Source organism: Vulpes vulpes, chromosome 15 (genome assembly GCF_048418805.1).
Source record: "Vulpes vulpes isolate BD-2025 chromosome 15, VulVul3, whole genome shotgun sequence".
NCBI classification, from domain to species: Eukaryota; Metazoa; Chordata; class Mammalia; order Carnivora; family Canidae; genus Vulpes; species Vulpes vulpes.
In genome coordinates this window covers 48,569,894-48,596,320 of record NC_132794.1, presented here as the reverse complement: position 1 = coordinate 48,596,320, position 26,427 = coordinate 48,569,894, and the positions used below count along the sequence as shown (strand labels likewise).

Here is a 26,427-nt window from a genome sequence, read left to right as displayed (position 1 = left end):
TGTAACTAAATCTAGACTCTGGATACTTTCAGTCTAAGGCCAACCAAAACCACGTATCTTTAATTCTTCACCATTTAGTACATTTATTGTCTAGGTATCATGCAGCTTTTGAATTGTCGATACGGGAATAAGCTGTAGGCTGTTCCCATGCGTCATGAATTAATCCCTCAGAAAACAGTAGTCCCAGGTCCAGTACCAATAAAAGCGTTATCTGTCTCCAAACTAAGTAATTGCCAACCCAACCCCCAAATGCAGTTGACCCTTACATAAGTATTTCACCATCCATACACTATTTCACTTTTTATTCTGCTTGTATATGTCCTCAACATACATGGTTGTCAGATTCTAAAATCATAGATGTCTAGAAATAGATGCATATAATTGTCTGTTTTGCACTATGCTCATTAGATCAGATTTTAAAATTCACCTAGGCTTAACATGCAAAAAGGTGCAATTTTAAAATCCTGGAAAACTAACAGGCTGGAGTAAACATTTGCTCATCAGTACAAATATTTATTGAGCACCTTTACATGCAAGGCACTGTGGGACAGCTGAGATCAATGCTTGCAGTTGGAAAACAGGATGGATCTCAAAACAATGCTTCCAAGACTGCTTTCGTATTTAACAAAATCTCTTCTAACAGTAGAGTTTGCAACGATAGAAGAATTCAGTAGAGCTTAGATTTGTCTCAAAATTCCCAAATCATCCCATGGTTTAGCCGCCTCACTCTCCACGCACGCCTCCATCACACTATTACTCAACACTTATGCATCTCTGTAGAGCAGTTCAGTCATACTTAATATACAATCATACCTCAGTTCAAGTTGTATATATCAAATTATTCCCCTCTTAGTTTCAAAAATGCATTTATTTTTGACTGACTTTTTCTCCAAATGGCAGAGAGTCTGTATAACTGTTTTAATTTTCTCTGTATCCAGCCATTTGCCTTCACGTAGTATTTCATTAGAGATAATACCGTAACATGAAGATTTGATGCCCTTACAAGCATTTTCTTCAAAATCAACAATTATGTGCAAGTAATGTATTCAGATTCTTGTTTATCCATCATTCTCTATAAAAGTACCCGAAAATGTGCTGCCTACTCTGTGCATTATTTTTTCATCCGGGCGTGAGGAATAAGGGTTATCACCATTTTTCAGACCCGTCTTCAAAGTGCATTTGCCACTCAATTCACCCGATCCCATTCAATTATCTTAACCAGTATAATTAGAAGAGGGGAAAAAACTCAAAACATACTACTAAACACTGCCACAAATAATATACGGATTATCTGCCTTACATCTGTGTTCAAAACATTTTCAAATTTGTTACAGAAGGGCTTCTCAGGTATTTCATCCATAGTTCTAGGGGAAAACCCTGCATTTACTATAAATTTACCCAAAGTAATTGGTGTGATTTATATAAATGGACTTGATCTATTCGTGATCTTAGAGTAGTTTCAATGTCTAAAGAACTCCTTTAATAAAATTTTTTTATGAATCAGGATACTAGTTAGTTAACATGTACCTTGCTTTAAGAACATTTATTGTCCTTAGCCCCTGAGACTGTGTTTATGTCTGGTTATTCTCTAAGGTAACATGTGTATTACCTTGCACACATTATTATGAGGCTAGCCTTTCTTCACTGTAGAACTTCTTGAGACAAACACTTGCTGTCAATTTGTATAAAGCTTTGGAAGTCTTCATGTAAAACATGCTACAATTAGCAAAAATCTCCCCCAAATGGCATGTCAGAAACTTTGAAAACAGTAAGGAATTCCTATGATAAAATTACTTCAGTGACACCTCTCTCAAATGACTCAGGGCATTAGATTTCTCTGCTTCAACTCAGCACAAACCTCCCAACACCAAATCCTGCTTTAATTATTATAACTGATTTATTTATTTCAAGTTATAACATTCTGCCTTCCACTCACCAAACTTCTGTTCTTATGTCTAAAAAAATAGTCATTTTTCAAAAGCAGAAAAGGAAAGATATATATTTAATATATAAAAGAAAAGGCTAAATCTGACATAATTATATTCTTAAAAACATTCCATTTATTTACAGATGTATAAAAAGGCGAATTATTGGTCTACTGAGATCATGCTTCTTATAGTGTTAGGGTGAGAGCTCACTATCCTCCCAATTTCTCAACTCCTCTCACTCAACTACATCTTTCATAATCACACAAGTCATTTTCATAGATCAGTTTGTCCTGGGGTAAGGTTAAAGGGTAGGAGTTTTTGGAGATTTGAGATTTCTGTCAAGACTGCAGGATTGTTCTGAAGACTGAGCCCTCCTTCAAATTAGCCCTCTTAAGGTCTTGAAAATAACCATTATCTTGGGAGTTCGTAATGACATCTGCAGCCTTTCTTAAACACCTGGAATCATCATTTCCATCTTTGTACAACAACTCTTATATCAAATATCTTCCCATCAAGAACGATTAATACCTGTTTATTTTCTTCTAAAAAAGGGATCAGTGTTCAGAATCAGAATGGTCCTTTTCCTGAGGATTATTCACTCACTTGCCTTCTCCTTGGCTGACCCTCAAAAGCCGTAACAAGAGCCTTGGGAAGTCAGGAGGAAATGTGAGGACGAGGCAAGCAAGTTAATAATGGGAAACTGCTATACCTGGATTAAAGTACTAGGATCTCCAAGGACAATTATTAGCAGGGGAGACAGGTGCTGGACTCCTTGGCTAAGGCATTGAATGAAATCTGCTGGGTAAAGAGTGGTAGGGATCATGAGAAGCTGACAGGCACTCATTACCTATTTCAAGCTTCTTCAAAAACCTTTAAGGGAGGGAAGGTCGAATGCTGATGCACAGGTCTAGAAAGGCAAGTAGCAAAAAACCAACAAAGAATTTGCTCTAACTGCAATTTGCAAAGGAAATTTTTCCACCCTTTTACAATCTGCTGATTACCAGAGATACTAGAAAGGGTACCAACCATGGAAGTACTAATTCACTGGCTAGAACCATTTCAAAACTGGTCTCACAGCCTACGTCTGAAGATATGTTGAGTAGGATTTGGCATAAAGAAGGCGGGGGTGGGGGGGGGAAGGCGGGGGAGATGCAGAAGAAATAGCATCACCTAGGCACAGCCCAGGCACTGGAAGCTCTTGTGTTAGTGTTTCACAACACAAGCAAATCCTGTCAATGAAGACAGAACAGGGGTTACATTCCAAAATATAATTATTTAAGAAAGGCAAAATGCAGCAGCTAAATCCCAATCTATACATTTTCAGAATAGTGATTCTTGCCCCCAGGAGTTTCCAAGAGACCCCTCAAGTGCACCATGATTATTTACAAACTAGATAGGAAACATCATTTCTATACTCAATACAAATCTCATCTTCTAGGTTGAAAACTTCAGCCTTTGAGAAATCTATGAAAACAACTATACAAAAATATAAATATCTTTATCTTTACAGGCTGTCAGTCCTTCATACCCTGACAGCTAATGAGTGAAAAAGCTCTACAGATCATTGAATCCATGGTAGCAGATAATAAAAAATATATCTTGTGATTCAAATACTGCCTCATTTCCCTGGTAAAGAGTGCCTACTGTGACTTTTCTTTTCTTTACATCCTGTGCAGGTAATAGTGAATGAAACCTTCAAGCACCAGGAGGCTGGTTCGATTTAGGAAACATCCAGCCCCACAATTTTTGTTTTGGCCACTGTCTCTGGTCTGGGCAGGGAATGCTTTTCAGTTTAGCTGTCTCTTGAGTGATGGGATTTGTGAAAAGGGGAGGGCTCCCTCTATGCCTACTTCCAAAATATGTCTTCCAGGTAGAAATCCCTGGTACTGTGAAATGTCTTTTCAACACCCAGACAGTAAGGGAGAACTAGTACTTTCCTTAACATCTCAAAATAATCACCTTTGTAAAAGCATTCCTACTTTACCAGAAGGCTTGGATTTATAGTTGATTGAAAAGATAAGGGAATGGAAGCTACTTGGGATATGAAAGAAGAGAAAATTTTGCTGAATGACACAAAGTGTTTCACTTTGGTATTCCATGGTACCCATCCTCTCTCCCACTACTCTTGAAACACCAACTAAAAACTCTCTCTTCTGAATCCCTTCACACAAGTGCATCACATTCCTTGGATTTCAGGCTTAAACCACTTAAAACAACAGCTATCCACTACAGTTCAGCCCATAGCAACTCCAAGTCTCAAGCAGCTTCTTCTCTGGGAGGGAAGAACTAGGAACCACTATGGACCTAGAGTCTTGTTATGAATTCCTTGGGTAAGAGGGGCACCTCGTGTTCAGTAATGGATCACATCTTCTTAGAGAGGATGAGGAGACCCAGCACCACAAGTGAGGTAACACATTTTAACATGATCAGAATTTCATAGTAGTAATTTCTAATACCGAGGTCAGCACCCTACCCCCCCTTTCTCTACCATCATCCACCACATCAAAGTCAAGGATCACAGTTCCATGACACAAATAAACAGATGCCTACAGAGAAAGGAGGTTTCCCTCATAGCCTGGCTTCTGCCTGAGGACAAGTAAGTTCATTTCCCTGCAGAACTTGGTGAGGCCCCAGAGTTGCCCAATTTGGCCACAACAGGTGCCAGTGTAGGCATCACCTTGCTCTCCCGGCATTCCTGGTCATTCCCTATTAAGTTCATTTTGTGTCCAACCGATCCAACTTTGGCAGCTACAGGTGCCAAACAAGGCATCACCTTGAGACTCTGACCATCTGCATCACTAGAAGGATTAGCTACTTTTAAACCTAGAGGTGCCAACTTTGGCATAGGCCTCCACAAAGTATCTGTGCTGCTGTTCTCTACGCCAGCCTTCATGTGTAGGATGGGAGGCGAGGACACACTTTCAGGCTCTGCAGGGATGCCAGAAGTACTCTTCCCTCCATCACTGGCTTTCCTGTGGGAAAGGAGGGAATCCTTTATCTCAGAGTCAATAACAATCTTAAGGACATCTGGCTCAGAGGCTGGTTCAGCAAGCTGTTTTTCAGTCTCAGAAAAGTCATCATCTTCCAAGTGCAAGAGGAGAGGACTGACAGAGTCATTCTCCCTTTGCACATCAGGCAACTCTTTCAAACCACTTCCCAAGTGGCCAACCTGGAAAGTTGCTCGGTTACCAGAAGGAAGCTTACTGATAAAAGCCCGTCGAGCATCCCCTGTGAACTCTGTATCCATTGAGCTGGGCAGTTCAGCCAGGCTAACAGAGTCATCATTTAGTTGCTGATTAAGAAAGGCAATCTCATTGAGTAGAGAAGTCAGTGTCTCATCAGTATCATCCTCATCTTCCATGTTAGTTAGCAGTTCACTGGGATCTAGCGCTGCTTCCTCTATAGCAGATGCTACCTTTCTCAGTTCCATCTCTATACTTGAGTCTTTGAGATCTTTCATCTTCAATTTATGAAACGCAGACTCCTTTGGCTTTGGTTTCTCCCGTCTAGATTCACACTCTTTCCACTTGTATTGAATACCTCTCGCTTCACCAGAAATCTTTTTGGGTAAGAACTCTTGTGCTTCTTGCATACTGGAAACATCAACTATTTGTGGAAAACCAGAATCTTTATTTGCCAGAAAAACTGGTGTTGGACCCAATGCCATTCTGCCATCTCTATGGTTGCTTCTGGAAGAGATTCTACCTGAATCTTCAAAGGAGTTATCATCATTCCTGATAGTACTTTTCAGGTGGTCAGATGGCTTGCCATCAGGAACTTCATGAGAATATTTGCTGCCACCCATATCTACCAAACCTCCCTCTGTGGCCAATGATGTCACATTAACAATTCTTGGCATCATAAATAAATCGTCGTTTTCTGGGGGAGGAAAAAAATTTCATTTAGATCTACGTGGTAAGCATCCCTCTCTCATCCCACCAACCAGAAATCTCAGAGAGTTAGTCAAAATTCACCAGTTTACTTTTATCAAGAAGATGAAAGAAGTATTAGCTCTTCAAATTATGGACCTAGCCTGGGACACCTAGGTGGCTCAGCGGTTGAGCATCTGCCTTCAGCTCAGGGTGTGATCCTGAAGTTCCTAGATGGAGTCCCGCATCAGGCTCCCTGCACGCAACCTGCTTCTCCCTCTGCGTACGTCTTTGCCTCTCTCTGTCTCTCTCTCTCATGAAGAAATAAAATCTTAAAAAAAAAATTTATGAACCTAGCCTAAGTAAAAAAGTAATAAGTAAAATCTAACAAAAGGACTCTACTATTCTTTGTTCTATTTAATTATTTTACAGAAATGCTCCCCAGTGAACTCTTTATCCAGAGGCAAACCTACATCTTGATTCTGTTCACCAAATTAACTGCTACTCTGAGGGTAAAATGAAGCCCTAGAGGCAGCACTGTAAAAGAAAGGATGACCCCACCAGAATGAGTTTAGTAGTAGTAGTGGTAAAGATGGCCCTTTTACCTTTTTTTTTTTTTTTTTAATTTATTTGAGAAACAGAGAGACAGAGACATAGGAAGAGGGAGAAGCAGGCAGAGGGAGAAGCAGGCTCCATGCAGGAAGCCCGATGCGGGACTCGATCCTGGGTCTCCAGGATCATACCCTGGGCTGAAGGCGGCGCTAAACCACTGAGCCACCCGGGCTGCCCATACTTTTAACCTTAATAGAAATTTAGGTGCCTAGAACCTAAATCACCAACTGAGACTTCCTTTTCAATTCTACTCCTTATCCCCAAAAGAGAGTAGTGCTCAAACTGAATCAGGCTGGCAAAATAGGAGTCCACCATCTCCGAATATAGCACAAAACTGGTAAATACCAACATCAAAAACTAAAACAATCACTTCTCATCTTCCTTTTACTTTCGTATCTTTTCGATGTTTTTCCTACTTAGAAATAACTAAAAATCACAAAATAGTTCCCAATCCCAGGTTAAAAAAAAAAAAAAAATCAACAGAGCCACACATGTTTGAAAAAGAAAATGCAAATATAACAGATCTTTATCATTATGGCACACATTCAAAGGCTTTCTCTGTTGTGATATATCAGGGATCATTCTTTTTTGTCTGTTTTTTGTTTTTACCAGGGGTAACAATTTTTCATTACCCATAGAGGACAACACTTACAACATACCTGATTGAGCCATAGCACTGGTGGCAACTTGAGGCTTCAGATCTGATTCTAAGAGAGGAGAAACAGTTACCACTGGTCCTGAGAATAAAGGACCTTTTAAGGTGAGCAACTGCCCTTGCGGAGTCATCACGATGTTGGCAGAGGTGTGTGGAGTATTAGAAGGTGAGGTATTTTCTGTAAGGAGAATCAGAAATTAGTTAAAAATAAAAGATCTTCAATTACACTGATATAGCCTAAGAGTCTAGGAGATATCTCTAAAACCACACTCTGACTTAAAAGGCAAGAAGTAAATTTCAAATGTAGTTGGGGTACCTCAACTAGGAATTTACTTTCTGAAGCACTTTTCACTACATAATGGATTACATTGTCCACTGATTCTCCTAAGGCATAGAACTTATGTTCAGGAAAACCCAACATGGAACCATTTTTTCCACGGAATGGTTCCAAAGGTCTTGACAGTGAATCAGGATGAAGGCACACACAACACAATTCTATCCCTACGCTTTCTTTTTTTTTCTTTTTTTCTTTTTTTTGCTTGCTTTCTTATATAGCTCTAAACAAAGTACTTCAAGTTTCTAGCCCTCAAACTTTGTTTTTCCATCTATGAAATGAGGTGAACTAAACTAAATGATCATTAAAATTCTTTCTTAGCAAGTTTAAAACTAACTCATATTTTAGTATCCCTCAGTACTTTCTTAGATTTCCTGGTTCAACCTGGGCAACCCAAACAGTAAAAAAGATATACTATTCCATAAGGGTAAAACAAGTTACATAGCCTCACTTCCAAAAATCAATATAGAAGAGAACAACTTAAAACCAATTTACTTTGTTCCTGAACAACAATTCGTTGATTGACAATCTGATGAACATGGAGCCTGACTCAACAAAATTAAAAAAAATTTTAATTCCAAATTATTATCTCAACAAGACAAATAAAGACCCAAACTTCCTCAACTCATGAGGAGAACTGCAAGGAAATCGAGTTCAGGGGTAAAGTATGAAAGATGGCAGCTTAGAAAAATAACTCAATGAAATAAAATAGCATGACTACTATCAGAAGTAGGCCTTACAGGCTACCATAACTGGTAACTAAAATCTAATGTGTAAGTAGTTAATGTATAATGTTAATGTACAATGAGGTTCTTTTTATACAACCTATCTTTAGTTCATTTAACTAAATCTAGAATTGTGGCCAAGAGAAGACTACATCCACTGAACCAAACTGATATTCACCTATACATTAAGGAAAGCAAAAAATGTCCCTCCTACCTGTGGCCTGGTCTCTTTTTCTGGAAAGAATCAAAGGTTTCCCCTTCCTGTTATTTATAAACATTTGTCCAAGATCTACAGATGATGCAGAAGATCCTTCCTGCTGTTTGCTAGTTCTGGGAGACACTTCAAACTCATCTGATCCCATCTTCTTTTTTCTTTTTTGTGCCTCTAGTGCTTGTTGTTTTGCATAAATATACTCTAGCTTCTTCAGGACCACTTCTTCTGTCTTACCTATAAGTTGACAGGGAATAAATTGCCATTCTTTATATGACCCCACATCATAATGAGAAATAGAGTCAACTGAAATCCAGCTGATTTAACTATATTCCCCAAAACTATGGAAGGCAAGAGTGATTATAATCCACAAGAAATGTCCCACCCAATTAAAATGTAATTCTGTTAACTCTAGGAACCAAGCCGTAAACTAAGAAGTATCTGAAAAATCTACGGAGGATTTCCCTTCAACTAAAGATGTTACACTCATTACCAGAGATCATTCACAAATCTCACCTGAAAGAGATGATACTTTCCGTATCAAAATATTCCGTTTTCGAGTCAGAAGATTTTTCTGTCCTATCAACTTGTCTGCCTGATCTGTTAGTCCCTGAATTTCGCTGAATGCCTAGAAACAAAAAATTATCATGTGAATCAATTTGCTCTTTCTAAGAACAGGTAAGGCCTACACAACTTCTTCAATGAAAAAAATTTAATCTAATACTGTAGAAAACTTTCTACTCCCATTTAAAACCATTCTTAGCGGTGCCTGGCTGGTTCAGTCAGTTGAACATCTCTCTTTGGCTCAGGTCATGGTCTCAAGGTCCTGGGATCATCCCAAGTCAGGCTCCCTGCTCAACTGGGAGTCTGCTTCTCCTCCTCCATCTGCCCCTCATCCCCCACCCCCACTTGAGCACTCTGTCTCAAATAAACAAATAAAATCTTTAATAAGTAAATAAAACAATTCTTAATGCTTATTGTTAAACTATAGGAGGTTTTCCGACTTATACTTCTAAGAATCATGATTATTTCCAAAGAGCATCACTGAGTGTTTCACAAGTGTTTCTACTACAAGGAGATATAAAACATTTCACACTGCTTAGATTTTAATAATCAACTTTAAAATCACCTCCTAGGGGATCCCTGGGTGGCGCAGCGGTTTGGTGCCTGCCTTTGGCCCAGGGCGCGATCCTGGAGAACCGGGATCGAATCCCACATCGGGCTCCCGGTGCATGGAGCCTGCTTCTCCCTCTGCCTGTGTCTCTGCCTCTCTCTCTCTCTCTCTCTCTCTGTGACTATCATAAATAAATAAAAATTTAAAAATTAAAAAAAATAAAAATAAATAAAAAAAAATCACCTCCTAGATTAAGTAAAATCTGGCTGAAATAACTGTTCTAGATGGATATGAATGCTTGCCTTGTACTCCTCCAACTTCTACTTAACAGTAATATAAATGAAACTACCTTAGATACTTCAGATCTTCTTTTGAAATGACTGGCAACTGTTAAAAACTATGTTAAACTATCACTTATTTTGTGCTTTTCCCTGTGGTAAACTATTCTACAGGTGCCTGGGTGGAGCAGTAGGTTAAGCATCCAACTCTTGGTTTCAGCTCAGGTCATGATCTCTGGGTCATGAGATCAAGTCCCATGTGGGACTCCGCGTTCAGCATGGAGTCTACTTAAGACTCGCTCCTTCTGCCCCTCCCCACCATTTGCTCTTGCATTGTCTCTCTAAAACAAATAAGCAAACCTAAAAATATATATATAAAATAACTGGCAACTGTTAAAACTATGTTAAAATATCACTTATGTTATGCTTTCACTGTGGTAAACTATCCTAAGTGCTATCGAGAACACCAATGTAAAGCGATTGTGGTAAACAGAGCTAACGAGTGTTTCTGACTTAATGGTGAAGATAGGTAGACTGGCTAAGAACTTGACATACTACGTTGACTTATCATGAGGGCTTTCCCCCCTAAGAGATTTGTTGGGTGTTCACTCGTCCACATTCATATGTTAAAATACAAGTGCTACTTCAATCTCTCTCTTAGGGTGAAGATTCTTCAGATTATCTTTAGAAGATTCTCTTAGTCAAATTCTCATTTGTGGGTCATTTATAGAGAACACTTACCCTAGTGAGAATGAGACTTTTGGAAACCTTGGAAGAATGAAGTAATCCCAATGTGATCTTCAATTTCTCAAAGAGATCCCTCATTTCACCACGCCGGCGACGCTCATTGGCAGTGTGTGTCCGGCGATAATAAGCAAAAGCTTCTGCTTCTTTCTGTAGTTTTTCACTCCAGTAATCAGGCTTCAGTTTTAGAGGAACTGGTGGAGCCTATCCAAACAAAAGATTGCCACCTAATTATCTTTCATTTGTACCTGTGCTCTTCCTCCATTCCAAAAGACACTGTTCCATACCAGATACCTACTGTCTTCGATCTGGACTATTCTTTTTTTTAAAGGAACCTTAGTGTCCAGTGAAACATCTGGACTATTCTTAACAACCTCTTGAAAATGGTCAACTATCTGTCTATCCTTCCTCCAAATCTAGTAACTTCAACAGTGTAAATCACTTCCCAGCTCAAATTTCAGTGGTTCTCAAATGAGGAAGAATTCAAGGAGAGGGAAATCTAAAAAAAGCTTATCCATATAATTTATTATTAAAACTTGTTTCCATGACACAAATCACATGAAAAATTTCAAAATCTTAACTGATGGAAAAGAGGTTTAAATTTTTCTTAAATGCCTTAAGACCCTTCACAATTTGGTAATTGATCAACTGCCTTTCTTCCTAAATCATCATTCTCTCCAACCATTCCAAAGTGCTAGAAGTTTCCAAAACACCCTATGCAAGCAATCTCACATCACCCTGCCATTACAGACTGTTGCCTGAACTTATCCCTCCCACTCTATCCTCCAAAACTTAACATATGAAAGTCAAACTTTGTGTTTTTTCAGGAAAGTCTTTCTTGGCCATTATTATGCCATAGGCTTTCTCTTATTTACTTTCATTTTTAGTAATTATCTACTAAAAAAAAATAGATGCACATAGGGTTTTAAATATGAACATTTGAAAAATTTATAATGAAAACCAACTATGCCCTACATTTGTACCTAGACACTTAAAAACAATCACTTTGATTCTTTTAGAGGCTTCTTCTGGTCCTTAAATCTATAGTCTAGGTAAAAAAACAGTAATATAAGCTTATTCATCTTTTCTATTTTCAATGCTATCTACTTTCTGCTATGCAGAAGATTTAGCTCACACCACTCTAACATCTCACAATTCAATCTTCCTAATATAGATACATCATTAATTTTAATTCTTTATTGATCCCTTTGCAACTTGAAAATAATTCTATCTCAATTTTTCATTTTATCAACACTGTATCTCTTTGTAAAATAAGGATATCAGCACTTGTATCCTTCATTTCTTCTTTCCTCTTTCACCTCCCAATTTGTCATTTCTATTTACACATTTTTCAAGATAAGTCTTCCATATTTTATTCAGATTATGAAAGCTTGAAAAAAAATTAACAGTGGCTACCTTATATCAATGTGAATACTACTCATATGAAGTGAGTCATAATTACATTCTGTCTCCTATATAGTTTCTTGGTTTTGTTTTCCCCCTCTGATGTTTCTAATTTTTTTGACACTATTGGCCTTTATCATAACCCTGATAGTACCCGAAAACTTGTATATAACATCATTGTCTTTCTAAAGTCAAACTCCTCGTGCATCGGTATAGTATGGGAAAATAAAAGATACAATAGAGAAACTATCAAGTTTAAATATAATAAGACACTACAAATAATTTGTATATAATAATGAGGGTACAATACAGTGGGGCTTATGTATATAGGGTATTACGAAAATTCTTACATCTGAAAAATGTTTTAGAATGAATGAAAAAAATAGTGATATATGCAAAATGATTACAGTCATGTAAATATATACCACCCAAAAACCAGACCAAACCCAAACCAATCACCCCAGTGTTATCTGAAAAGACTTGAATACCACTCTCTACCTCAACCCCATCTCCATCACTGTTTTATTACTTAAATTAAAAAGACAGAGTAACAAGTAGAAAATGGTTTAAACAACCAAACTCTCTACCATTCTTAGCCTAAGAATAAAGGAAAAAAACTTTGCTTTATTATGGCACCATGGTCATATACTGAAATACATCACGAAAATCAAAGAGGGTTCATAATATACTAGCTACGTGAATTGCTAGCCATCATTCAGGGAATAATAATTAATTTTTTAGGTCACTGAAAATCATGAGCCTAGACAAGAAAAAACGCCAGCCTTTTTTCACATCACACAATTAAGAGTATAGGATTAGTTTTCAAATAAGCATTATCAATTTTCATCAACTCCATGGCCGTTTTTTTTGTTTTGTTTTTTAACTCCATGCCCATTTTATTTTTTTTCTCCATGCCCATTTTAATTCTTCTAAAAATATTCTATTTAAAAGTAGAGAATAGGGGAAAAGCATTCTAATAGTAAAATTTCATTAAGAAAAAAGGTTATTTTAACTCATTGGTAAAAAAGAAAAAGAGTTAAGACAGTAAATGTTATTTTAAATCCTAATGACAAATATTATCAATTTTGTTAAGTGAGTAATTGTCATTAAATATATCGTAAATACCTTTCGACTCCTTTCAGCAGCTTTTTCATCTGTAGACATGTGGGTACGGCACCTAGGTAAAGACAATATTTTCCAATGTCTTACTGAAATTCAGTAACCCAAGACCTATTTCACAGCTACACTAAACAAAACCATCCCAAATTGTTTACAGTATAAACAGCTTCCTTTTGCCAAAGTCTGATATGTGGCAATAAGATTTATTTCAACAGTATGCTTTTTTCTCTAAGTATACAAATAGTCCCTAAAACCAGAAATTATTTTTTAATCATGAAATATTTTATATATACAAAATTGTATAAATAAAAATGTATAATGAACATCTGGGTGCCTAGCACTTAGTTTGAGAAATAAACATTTCAAATATACAGTAGATCCTTTTTTTCCATTTCAAATTTTTATTTAAATTCTATTTAATTAACATACAGTGCAATATTGGTTTCAGGAGTAGAATTCAGTGATTCATCAGTTACATACAACAGTCAGTGCTCATCATATCAAGTGCCCTCCTTAATACCTATCACCCATCTAGCCCATTCGCCACACACATTCCTCCATCACCCCACCCCCATAGGTTCTCTAAGAATCTCTTAGGGTTTCACCTTCTTTCCTTTTTTCTCTCCTCCCATATGTTCATGTTTTGTTTCTTAAATTCCACATGAGTGAAATCATACGGTATTTGTCTTTCTGACTTATTTTGCTTATCAGCACAATACACTCTAGCTCCATCCGTGTGGTTGCAAATGGCAAGATTTCATTGTTTTTGGTGGCTGAGGAATATTCCATTGTGATATATATATCTGGCTTATATATATGTTACACGTTTTTGATTTGTGTTATTTTTACGGTATGTTACACACACACGCACACACACACATGTATACACATCACATCATCTTTATCCACTCATCAAAAAAACCAGATCTATGTGCAGCCCACCCCATCATATTTTCTTCCTTTCTTCTCATAGGTGAAGAAGATTCTCAAAATAAGGGTGTTTAAAAAAAAAAAAGATTATTTATTTTGAGGGAGGAGGGGAGAGAAGGGAGAGAGAAAATGGAAGAGTATGGGTGGAAGGGCAGAGGGAGAGAGACAATCTCAAGCAGACTCGTTGCTGAGCAGAGAACCCAACATGGGGCTCTATATTATAACCCTGAGATCATGACCTGAGCCAAAATCAAGAGTCAGACATTTAACCAACTGAGCCACCATGGTAAAAATGAGTTTTTACCATGCATATCTTTGTAGTTTTACTAGGAATATATGTATCCCTAAACAGAAAATATTATGTAGCATTTTAAACATTATTATAGTATATCTTTATCTGATTTCACTCAACATTATATCAGAGACAGTGATACACACAGTTCTAATTCAATCATTTTAACTGCTATACAGTGTTCCAAGGTGTGAAATTTCCAAAATTTACTTTTCAGAATTCTAAAAGTTGTTTAAGGTTGTTTCCAAATCTTCTCAATGGCAAACGATGCTACAATGCATAGTCCCATACATGGCCCCTTGTACATATGTGTGAACTTTTCCAGATACATATATCTAGGAGTGTAATTGCTAGGTGGAAGAAAGGTGTGGAAGTCAACTTCAGTCATATCACACTACTCTCCCAACTGGTTTTAACAGTTTACACGTGTACCTGCAATATGTTTCATTGCTCCACAATGAGACACAACAGCACGATCACAAATCACAATTTTTGCCAATCTTATGGATGTGAATTAAATCACTGTGGTTTAATCTGTATACCCCTAATTACTTGTGAGATTAAATAAATTTATATGTGTTTACTGGCCATCCAGGTTTCCTCTTCTGTGAACTGCCTGTGACATCCATTACATTGTTACCTACTCCATCATTTTCTTACTAAACAATTATTTTACATCCTTGATACTAATACTAATCCTTTGTCAAACATGTACTGCAAATATTTTCCTTATAGTCTAAGTTTTGCCTTTTTACAGTTTTCATGGTGTAATGAGAGAAATTTTTAAATGTTTAACAATCTGTTCCTTTACAATGCATGCTGTTTGTGTGTTGCTTATTCTTGGCCCTGTATTCTCTCAGTCCACTGAAATGGTATCTTTCCATTTATTGAATTCATCTTCAATGTCATTCAGTAACATTTTGTAAGTTTTACATATTTTTGTTACTATTGTAAATGATATTTTTAGATTACATTTTTTTGTTTATTGCTATTGCTCAGAAAATCAACTTTAGTATAATCAACATATCCGGCAATACTGCTAACCTTAAGTCTAATTAATTAAATTGTTAGAAGATTTAAACCCTTTCAACCTTAACAAATAAGCAACTGAAGTAGCCTCCAAACAGCTGTGGAATGAAGAAAATTAGACCTATTTCCCCATCCCTTGACTTTCTCAGCATCATCATGGATGAAGAATTACTCTATTACTCTTTCTCATTGCTGTTTTACATGGTGGTTAACAAGATAACAGGAAAAGCATGTCTGGCACAAAATAAGGACTCCTATCTTCTTTTTCCATCTTTTTCTCTACCCCAATCCCTAATCAATACAAGGCTTATTAATTCCATTAATACTTATTAATGGAATAAACTTTCCTAAGTCATCACACTCTATTTTCATCTCATCAACTGAACACATAAAAATTTTCCTATCTCACCTGTTCAACCAGTAAAATAACCAAATTTAGAATTTTTTTAAAAGACTATTCATGAGAGAGGCAGAGACACAGCCAGAGGGAGAAGTTGGCTCCCCACAAGGAGCCTGATGTGGGACTCGATCCCCAAATGGGGATCATGCCCTGAGCCAAAGGCAGACGCCCAACTGCTGAGCTACCCAGGCATCCTCCAAATTCAGAATTTAATGCCTATTCTTAAAAGATAAAGGAACTAACTTGTGTTGAGTAATCCACTTATGTCACTTATCCTAGTTGCACACATTATCTTATAAAACACTTCAAATTGAGGGCATTTTCCTCATTTCACAAGAAAAGAATCTAAGACTCATACAGATTAAACACTTGCCCGAGGTTAAATAGCTACAAACAAAACTAGCATTTTAATACCCATGTGCCAGGCTCCTCCTAAAGCACAGATTATTCACACTCACACACGGTCTTCTAGTAATAACCAAGGCAAGTGAATTACCTCTGAATTCCAGCTCCCTCCTCATCTACTAATCAGAAAAAAGCTAGAGGAATAAAGAAAGCAGATCAGTTACCCAAAGCTCCTAAGCAGAATATTTAATTTTGTTTATGGTCAGAAAACAACAATAACAAAAACCAAAATCCAAAGAATGACTTACGGCTGTTTGAAAGTCTGTGTCTGGGCAGCTGTGGTCTTCATGTGGGCAACATTAATTTCCTCAGAGAGGTCTTCCACAGTCTCAATGTCCACCTGTTCCTCATCATCCTCAATGTATTCTACACAGTTATTCTGAAATAAAGCATTCCAACAGTAAATCAAGTCAGGGAAGCAAATACACCTAAACTTTTCAATGCTCCCTTTGTAAAACCAACCAGGACCAAACATCAATTTTATACCATGAATATTGATGATCCTAAACTTGTTCATTATAAGAAGAAATTAAATTATGAAAACATATGCTTAGAGGGAACAACGAAGTACTACATTATGAATCATACATATATACTGAACAGACATCACTAGATTGAGTAGAGTCTCAAGAGGGCTGTATTGATGTCTAGTGGACAAAATTCAGGTACAATTATATTAAAGCTTCATAAATCTTAAGATTAAATAGCAGTAAAGTAAAATCTGGTGAAAGGGAAGGGGGAAAAGAAGAAAAATTCAGGTTCTATTTTAAAAGTGCTTCATGGCTAACCCCATATCACACACCCATAAAAACACACTCAAAGCAGATATGAAAACAGAAATATAGCTCAGAGTCAGTCTTCTAAGTGTTAATAATCCCACATGGGGAGCTTCTGAAGAATTTCAGGTATTAAAAAGCCTAAACTTACTGTACATCCTTATTACATTAAAAAAAAAAAAAAAAAAAAAACTTGGGATGCCTAGGTGGCGCCGGACTCTGAGCAAATGACCCTTGATCTGGGCTTAGGTTGTGATCTCAAGCCCCGTGTCATGTTCCAGGCTCAGCGTGGAGTCTGTTTGTCCCTCTCCCTCTGCCCCTCCCCCATTCATTCTTTCTCTCTCAAGTAAGTAAAATCTCTTAAAAATAAAAAAGGCAATCAGTGAGCATTTATTGAGCACCTATCATGGAAACTCACTATATTATTTTACATAAACAGTAGAATATACAGATTATAGAATATGTGTGTGTGTGTGTGTGTATATATATATATATATATATTTAAAGTCCTCCTTTAAAAGTAGTGTTTAACTGTGCCAGAAACTTAACTAGGGAAATGTTATCTGTCTATAATAGTACTATACCTAAGAGGCACAACTTAAAATGAAGCATCCCAATCACCTTAATGAATTCCGTTTAAACTTGATGGAAAAATTACTTACCCCCATGAAATTATACGTTCCATAAGGCTGACAGATACTAAATGCAAGCCATCACTTATGTTCCCCAATTTAAACACAATTTAAACGATGTATATTAAATTTAAACAATGTGAACAATATATATTAACTCTAGGAAGCTAAATCGACAGAGTCCTGACAGAATCTAAAAAGTTTGAATTATAATGTAGACAGATGTTTTATGGTATTTAAATTGAAGAATGTCTCCCTACTGCATGGCTTTAATTGCAGGCTTTATAAATAATATCCAATAAACTTCACAATGGAGGATTTAAATTAAAGAGGCTACTCACTACTTTCCTTACACTATTCCAGTATAATGCTAATAAACACATGCACAAAAATATCATACGTGTCAGACAGGTACAGAAATACAATGTAAAATTTAGATTTTAGATATCATTTAATAAATTTGTCCATACTTTTTTAAAAAAGGCCACTGTACCTTTACGTCAGATTCCCTATTAGGAAATCCAAGCAATGTCACTTTGAAGCTTCTGTTAAGTCAGTTCTACTGACAGCAATAGTTTTCACTGGTTTTAAAGTTGGACTGTCTTTGGTGTGATGCTTACCCAGGCTGACTTAAAATGGGAGATTCTGCAAAAAGCACAATATCTGCAATCTAACTCTTAAACTCAATGAATTCAGATTCATTAGCTACTCACAGGTACCTGTCCTCAAAAAAGGATGAGGCCATAGATAGAATATAAGGCAAAGTATATAGAATTATCTAATAGTAGAGCTAGATCCTCATTTTACAAGTGAGACAATGAGGTATAGAAATAACCAACACAGGAACATAAGAATATTTAAACATCTTAGAGCTTTAAAATACTAATCATTTTGTTGTCTTTTATCTGCATTAAGGCAGTTAGGCATTAACAGAGAAGGACCAGATAACATAGAGGCTGAATCTCATGAAGTGAGATTCTGTAACAACCAACTCCATGCAATCGCCACAGAGGGCCATATTATCTCCATCTAATGAGAGGGACACCATTTAGATTTGAGGGCACCCTACAAGCAGCTGGCTACAGTTTTACATTAAACCCCATTGTCAGGAGTTTGCTAACCAGTCTGCCACCTGTTTTTGTAAATAAAAGTGTTATTGGAACACAGCCACACTCTTTCACTTACTATTGTTTATGGCTGCTTTCACACTATAACAGCAACTGAGCAGTTCCAACAGCAAGCCATTCAGCCTGCAAAGTCTAAAATGTTAACAATCTAGCTCTTTACAGGAAAAGTTTGTCCAACTCCTGCCCAGTATCATATCTGTTACTCACTTAAATAAGGTTATAACCTTAAACAGGAAGACTGCAAAAATGGCTTCAGGAAAAAAAAATCTGTAAAACTTAGAAAGGTCATATCACAAAGGAAGATGACCAAAAGTTCTGAATATAAACTCTAGGAACTATTTAATTTTAGAAGGTAATTAAAAAGCAACTTAAGGCAGGGTGATTTTAAAATATTAAATGGTATTTTCCATTTTTCTCCAAAAAGAGAAACATCTTTCTAAATGTAGGTAGTTATGTCCTCTTCTAGTTCTAAGGTCACCCAATCCCTATTTTTTATACATCTACCAAATAGGCTATAATCACTTCACACAGAAAATGTCGAAACAAAAAACAACTAAATGAGAGCAATGGGAATAGGACTTTCAGGATTCTTTTTTTAAACCTAACTTGAAAGGGACTATCAAGCATCTATCCCCCAAAAGGATAAGCCAGCCTTCCCATAATAGCAGGCAACTGTCAAAGAACAATATAAGCTCAATAAATGTAACCTGACTGACACAGCCTAAAAAAACTACAGTCATTTAATAATGATCTAAACCTAGGCATCCAATTCAGGTCTTAGTGATCTTCTGGAAAAGCTAAGGTCTCTAATAAATCATTTAAATTCTTGAGGTTTCAGTCACAACAAAAATGGGCTCACCACCTTTTCTACATCATCAACCTCCTCACTCTGGTAGTCAGAAACAACATCCACAATCTCATCAATAGAATCATCGGTTTTCTCATTCTCATCTTCCTCGTCCTCATCTTCCAAATCCAAAAGAGTCAAGTCAGCACTGCTTCGCCCACCCTTCTTCTCTTGTTTTGGTTGTATCTGTTCTGACAGCAGTAAGTGACCTTGAAAATGTCCTTCCCCTCTGCTCCCTTTTGTAGCTCTCCTCGGAACAATGGAGAAGGCTGTAGGACTAGAAATCCTACTCCAAGAATCACATTCAGTTTTTAAGACTCTGACATTTTCAGTAGTTCCACTTTTTCCAAGTAGATCAGGGATGCCTTCTTGTTGAAACATATCAGAATTTTCCTGACAAGTCTTTATTTCTTTAATTAACTGCTCATCTGCCTCTTTCTTGCATTCTTGTGAAGTTCCAACACATTTCTGGGTCAGAGGGCCCTTCAGGTGTTTTCTCCATCTCTCCCTAATATCGTCCTTTTCCAGAGAGTCACCACATCCCTTCTCCTTGCCCTCTGGCTGTGGAATAGATTGCTGCTCCACAACTTTGTTGCCTGATAATTCAAGTTTACTGTCTTCCTTAGAGATGATTGGAAATTCATTCGATTTTTTCTCTGGATTTTCTAATCCTTTCTGCTGTTCCACTTTTACATCACCAAGCTTTTTAAGCTGTACACTATTTACACTTTGGACTGTCACATTGCTGGCTTTTTTGGAAACAGTCTTAACTTCTAGGAGAGTCCGCTTTTCTTTGGAATTATTTTCATTTCTAACCCCATACTCTTCATCATCTTTATAGTCTTCACCTACTATGTGTGACCCAGTGATACAGGAGTGCTGAGAAGGTTTAACAGTTATAGGACCCTCTTCTGTAAGGGATTCTTCATCTAAATGATCACCCCCATCTCCCAAGGAATCATGTAGGATTTCTTCTGAGGCAGCAGCTCCTGAGTTTTGCTTTATTATATTAGCTTCAGAGTCTATAGCTTCTCCTTCTGACTGTAGAGTCTTCTTAGTGTCCTGCTGCTCTCTTTTCAAAAAGCTTGTTTCATCTTTCTGGTCTGCACTCTGGGACTCTCTCTTCATCTGAAGAGAAGCAACATGTTGAAGAATGGAACTGGGAACAGGCTTTTGTCCAGGGAGCTGCAACAAAGCAAAACTACCAGACTGGAGAGGAATAAGACTGGCTGTACCAACAGGCTGCCCTCCTGAGCTATAGGTTATTTTGGTTTCAGAGCCTGCTTTACTTGCAAAGCTTTGTGGTTCAGGAGGGGAAATCCTCAGGGTCAATGTACCAGACTGAGACACAAAACTAGGTCCAGAAGAAAGCAATGATGGTGCCTGAGTGATAACATTCACTGCTGGAGAAGACCCAACAGCTTGAATTACAGGATTCATAACAGAGAAAGCAGAGGATGAAGCAGAAGATGGTGGAGTCTCTGAAGGTTTGGAAGGAGTGGGTAACCGGATTCCCATCACAGAGCCTGGTGAGAAAAAAAATTTTTTTGAATTATTACCACTCCATATCAAGACTTCCAAGCATATGCTTTTCTTTTTGGACTGGTTAACTCAAAGATACTAAGAAATCCTGGTGTATTAACAAGCCATATGGCCAAATGATTCGACAAAAGAAAAATTCATCAGAAAGATCTCCAATTTTATACCTGGGTTCCGAAACATGACAGGCTGTAAGTTGGGCTGGGTATTAGAGCCTCGAAGCTGATGCAAAGGGAGTAGCTGAACAATCTGCCCATTAGGATGCCTGAATAGATTCATTCCACTTGGGCTCCTAACAGGCTGCAAGACCATCCGATGCCCCTGAAGTTGTGTGTTTGGGACAGGTCTAAGAGTAGGAGAACCTTGCTGCACTGGAATCAGTAACAATCGAGGTCCAGTACGTTTCACTGTGTTAGAGACCTGGGGAGTAGCCACTGGAATCTGAGGGGCATTTTCTGAAAAACAGGAAATGGAAACATAGTATCAGAGAATTTCCCTTTAATACATGTAGGAAAAAATTATTATGACATAGGATTTGACCACATTACAAATAACTTCTAATTTGATTTATATAGTTGGTGAAATCCTACATCTCTATCATACATTACTTAATAGTCCTATGGCTGAGAACAATTTATCTTAAAACCAATTATCAACCAGACATTGTAGGACCTTACATTCAGAATGGTTTAAAAAAAAAAAAGAAAAAAAAAAAAAGGGAGAGAGAGACAGAGAGAGCTCGTGCATTAATCGTCAAGAGGTGCATTTAAAGAAACAATGCCTCTGCCTAATGAAAAACACAGCAGGTCTTTAAATCTGGATTCTCATTAAAATTAAACAGGTCATTCTTGATAAAATTCTCTTCTTCAACCTTGTAATTCAGGTTGTTAACACTTACTAGAATTATGACTTCATTTCACAGGTCATACTCAAGTAAGATAAAGTCAAGGACTAAAAGTCACGAGGCATAAAAAAATTCCTTGGCTTTTAAAATTCACGGACAAATAAAGCGTAAAGATCTGTGGAAATTATTTTTCAGAAGGAAAAAAAAATACATACCCCCCAAAAATGGAATGAAATTAAGAGACATCAAAGAAGCAGGGAAATAAAGCCTGGTTAGGAAGAGGCAAAAGATAGTTTTAAAACAAACAGAAAAAGCAAAAATTTAATGCAGAAGATGTGAATTTAAAAAAATTTCAAACCATTAATAGCATCTAAAGACCCACTTTAATATTTCGAAGAGGTATTTAGAAATACTGAAGACACAGGAAAAAAGATTATGAGTAGTCTACAGATTTTTTGGCCATGGGGATAAAAAGGAGTAACAATAATAGTAAGCAAAAAGGAAACTAACATTAACATTCAAATTAGTGAACTTAGTTAATATTATTAAACATTTTTATTAGTTTGTCACTAAACAGAAAAATCAAACAACCAACCAAATCAGTTTAACACGTGACATTCTATTAGATAAGAACTCATACCCACAAAATGTATCAGGTAAGCACTCTACCCACAAAAATATCAAACTTGTAAAAGGAAGTTATGCTCCTAACATTTACATGACAAATTATATATACGATCCAAAACTACTCTTAAAAATGAAATAAAATGCAAAGACCAAACTGTTCGGGGCAGGGCAGGGCGGGGAGGAGTATGCAATTTAAACAAAAAACATTTATCTTATGTGAATTAAAAAACACGTTAAAACATTCTTAATTTCCTGAACATTTCTATTCAAAAAACATTTTAGAGAGTGATTCAATTCCAAAGTACTCTAATTCAGAGAATGAAAGCAGCCTTTTTAGCACATACACTAAATATGTGATTATTTATTCACATGCAGGTAAGGGGAAGAAGGGAAAAGAGAAAAAGAAGGGGAATTAAATGAAAAAGTCACAGATGTCTAAGTGCCCAAGTTGAGATCCTCTTTATAAACCTAGAACAAAATTACACATACCTAGAAATAGAAGTTACCAGAGTCAGCTCCACTTTTAAAAAGCAGGTAAGAAAATTTGTTACATTAATAGTTCCTCAAGTGTATTATGGAAAATATTCTTAGATGGATACAGAATAAGAATACCACCATATCACACTGTCAGAAAGTATTTTCTTTCTCAATTTGAATCTTCTGATTATATACAGAAGAAAATACTAGTCTTTGATATCGTATCAGCATTTTCTAGCTTTCTTCATTAACAGAGTGCAAGCCACATGTTAACATATGGGTATAGTTAGCTAAAATATATTTCTTACTATTATTGTTTCTAGTGTATTTATGGAGTGAACCTCTGTTACTCAAATAATGTTGGTTTCCAATTACAGTAAAATTGCTCCTTTTAAAAATACATTTAAGGAAACAAAGGAGTTGACTTAAATAAAAATATTGAGTCAATAATAATACAAATGAGAATCAGAGCAAAATACCTGAATGTAAATTGAGGGACTGAAATCTGAGAACCAGTGAACTATAAAAAGCTAAATTACTTTATAGTTTCAAGATAGAATTAAAAAGGATAGAATCTGTAACATTTAGAACATCTGTTAAAATATGACAAGATATAAACCTTGAGATTCAACAGGAAATCGAAACAGCTTCAAACAATCTTATTTCTGAAATTACATCTTAAACCAACCATTTCTTATATGTTTACATATGGGAAGAAGAAGACAACCAATTTAATACCGTGATTCATTTATCCTTTCAAAAAACCTTCAACTTTAACTCCCAAGTCACTTCATTCCTAAAGTATCAATGGAGATTTGGACCATGTCACTAAAGGCAAAAGTATTTAGTTGGAAAAATATCAATAGCCAAGACAGAATTATTGTTTATTATTTATTTCCCCTTAAATCCTTTGAAGTCTCACTCTTCTACACAGTAAGTCTCTTTGAGTACACTAAGAGAACCATTTATTTTAGCCAGCTGAATTAGGATATAAAAATTAGTGAAGTGTAGGTTATTTCTATTTAGAATTCACTTAACCAAAACCAACTAAAGACAAACTAATTTTAACTGAAAAGTTGATGATCTTAACAGATTCCTAACAAAGAAATATGCCTCTTTATTTCTATTTCAATCAGTTCATACAAAATAATAAATAGAAGAATAATGTCAGTAGTATATGGGAGTTGGGCTGATTCACAAATGATTTTTACCAGGTAAAAGTACCTAGAATTTTAATTTTCAGCAAGGAGAGAGAAAAAGCTCTTAGCCTGGCTGCAGCATGGCAAAAGACCTCTGCTCTCTCTTTTTTTAATTAAAAAGAAGCACACAGCCCTACCACCCACCTACAAGGAACACCTACATCTGGGTTTCCTCCTGAGAGGGATGTACCTCTAGCTCTCAGCACACAGCAGTGCACTTCCTCCTGTGCCCACCTTGAGGGCTGCTCTAATGGCTCAGAGCTCCACTCTAACATGCATTATTTCAGTATCCTTCAGATAGTATTTCCATTATGATGTCTTTGAGTATTTTTAATCTCCTAAGAAAATCTCTATCCCCACACTAAACCATCTGTTAAGGCTGTTCAATTTATCTCCAAAGTTTATCAGTTAACAGTTTTTAATCACTGCTCTGGTTACAAAGCTGCATTGATTTTCAGTGATTTGTCCTAATCCTGTATTAACCATGACCTCTATTTTTTTTTACTGTTCAGTTTTATAGGAAGGTTTTCAGGAATACACGTATCATGTTATAGTAGAAACACCTACACTGTTACCCTGATATATCTGTAACCCTATCAAAGCCATAAGTTTTATTAACAGCTGTACAGTAAACCAGCTAGTAACATCTAGGCCTTACCTGGTCTCTGGCTCACTGGTGGACTCCCATCAATTCCCGAGAGTATAATGGGAACAGAGCCCAGAGATGAAGTTGGTGTGGTCACCATGGAGGAAGATGCAGCTGTGGTCACCACGACTATGGAGGTGGAGGCAGTGGAAGCAACAGGAAGAGTTATAGTTGGAGGAGATGCTACCAAAGACTTAGGAAAAGCAACTGAAGCCACAGGGGTGGTTATCCCAGTCGTTTTGATAAGGTTCACAGTGGCGGTAGACTGGGTAGGTGTTATAGGGGTGCTGGTATTAGTTTCAGAAACCTCAACAACCCCTGCAGTGGTGGCACCAGAAGAATAAGTAGTTTCTTTAGTTCCCACGTCAGAAATAGTAGTCATAGGTGTCACAGCAGTAACATTCTCTAAAAACACTTGAGGGGTGGTAGTAGTGACAGCAGCAGTCACAGGGCTGCACACCTGAACTGGCTCAGAAGAAACCACAGGTGTGACGACCATTACTGGAGAAGGTCTGATACTGAACTTCTGTGGCCCTGTTAGGGGTTGGGGTGTGCTAACTCCAGGTATCTTCTGCTGCAGGGCTCCAACTTTACTCATCACAAACTGTGTGAACACACCACCAGGAGAGGGTCGAGCCGCTGCAAATAAAAATTTGCAGGTCAAAAATCTTCAGTTCTCATACTTTATCTTCTTAGTGATTGTGTTTATCAACATTTATTGTGCACCACTGGGTCAATTTCTTACAGGTACTACCTACCTGCATGATATGTGCCAATTTCCACCCATAGAAATCAAACACTTCTCTCAACACAAACCAAACCTTTGTAATACTACAAAAGGGGTTAAAATTGGGTGTACCTACTAAGATTCTTTTGACTGTGCAATATAGCCAAATTGCCAGGACACTAAAAAGACAATACAGCAGCACACAACTTCATCATCTAAAGAGTGAAGAAAGTAAGGAGATTTTTTTTCCTAACTCTAATTTTAAAACTTGTTTTCATCACTTCCTCCTGCCCTAGCACCTCCACCTCTTTACTACTGCTATCCTCTTATGACAGTTAAGTTTTACATATTTCTAAAACATATAAAGACACTTTTCAAAAGAGGGCATGATACAACCTAAATTCACCAGTTAAAGCTACTTTAAAAAAAAAAAAAAAGGTAAAATGGAGGGGTCTTTTAAAGGCATACAATGCTTGTCCTCCATCTTCATACAACTCTAGCATTCAGCCAGTTATTTCAGAGGAATAAGAATACAGCAATAGACACTTATACCTAATATTCCTAAATAGATTTAAGCAAAACAAAGAATTCAATAAACTTACTATATACACTCGAAATGCTAATACACAAATGCTTTCAAGAAGGTAATTTATTACAGACTCTAGCACTGAAATGTTAAAAGAGGTTTTCATTCACAGAACAGGATGAATAGAATAAAACAACGCTCCCTAACTTATGTTTTACAAGAGCCCTTTATTCTAAGCCTATACTACAAACTCAATCCACTTTGATTTGCTAATAAGCTCCTTGGTTTTGTAAGTTCAAGGAACATACATAGGATTGGTTAGAAAAATATCAGGGCCCATAAAAGAAATATTTATTAATTAACGAAGTATTTAAGAATACATCTTCACTTTTTAAAAACAAAAATAATCTA

General features: G+C 36.8%; 1 protein-coding gene across 35 annotated transcripts in view; it reads right to left on the bottom strand.

Moving 5' to 3' along the window:
• Nucleotides 1–849: 849 nt before the first annotated feature.
• MGA (MAX dimerization protein MGA) overlaps nt 850–26,427 on the bottom strand; it is a 177,067-nt gene continuing 151,489 nt past the window's right edge. For 8 of the 35 annotated variants that reach the window (XM_072738331.1, XM_072738336.1, XM_072738330.1 and 5 more), the window contains exons 15-24: nt 24,776–25,402; nt 21,138–21,425; nt 19,447–20,957; nt 16,298–16,428; nt 13,000–13,051; nt 10,468–10,674; nt 8,851–8,962; nt 8,338–8,571; nt 7,069–7,242; nt 850–5,807 (exon numbers count right to left, since the gene is read on the bottom strand). In XM_072738331.1, the coding sequence (XP_072594432.1) occupies nt 4,531–5,807; nt 7,069–7,242; nt 8,338–8,571; nt 8,851–8,962; nt 10,468–10,674; nt 13,000–13,051; nt 16,298–16,428; nt 19,447–20,957; nt 21,138–21,425; nt 24,776–25,402 (4,613 nt within the window). In that variant the 3' untranslated portion in view covers nt 850–4,530. Of the gene's footprint in view, nt 5,808–7,068; nt 7,243–8,337; nt 8,572–8,850; nt 8,963–10,467; nt 10,675–12,999; nt 13,052–16,297; nt 16,429–19,443; nt 20,958–21,137; nt 21,426–24,775; nt 25,403–26,427 lie in introns of those variants that run through there. The other 27 variants (XM_072738341.1, XM_072738346.1, XM_072738339.1 and 24 more) reach the window with 6 other exon arrangements.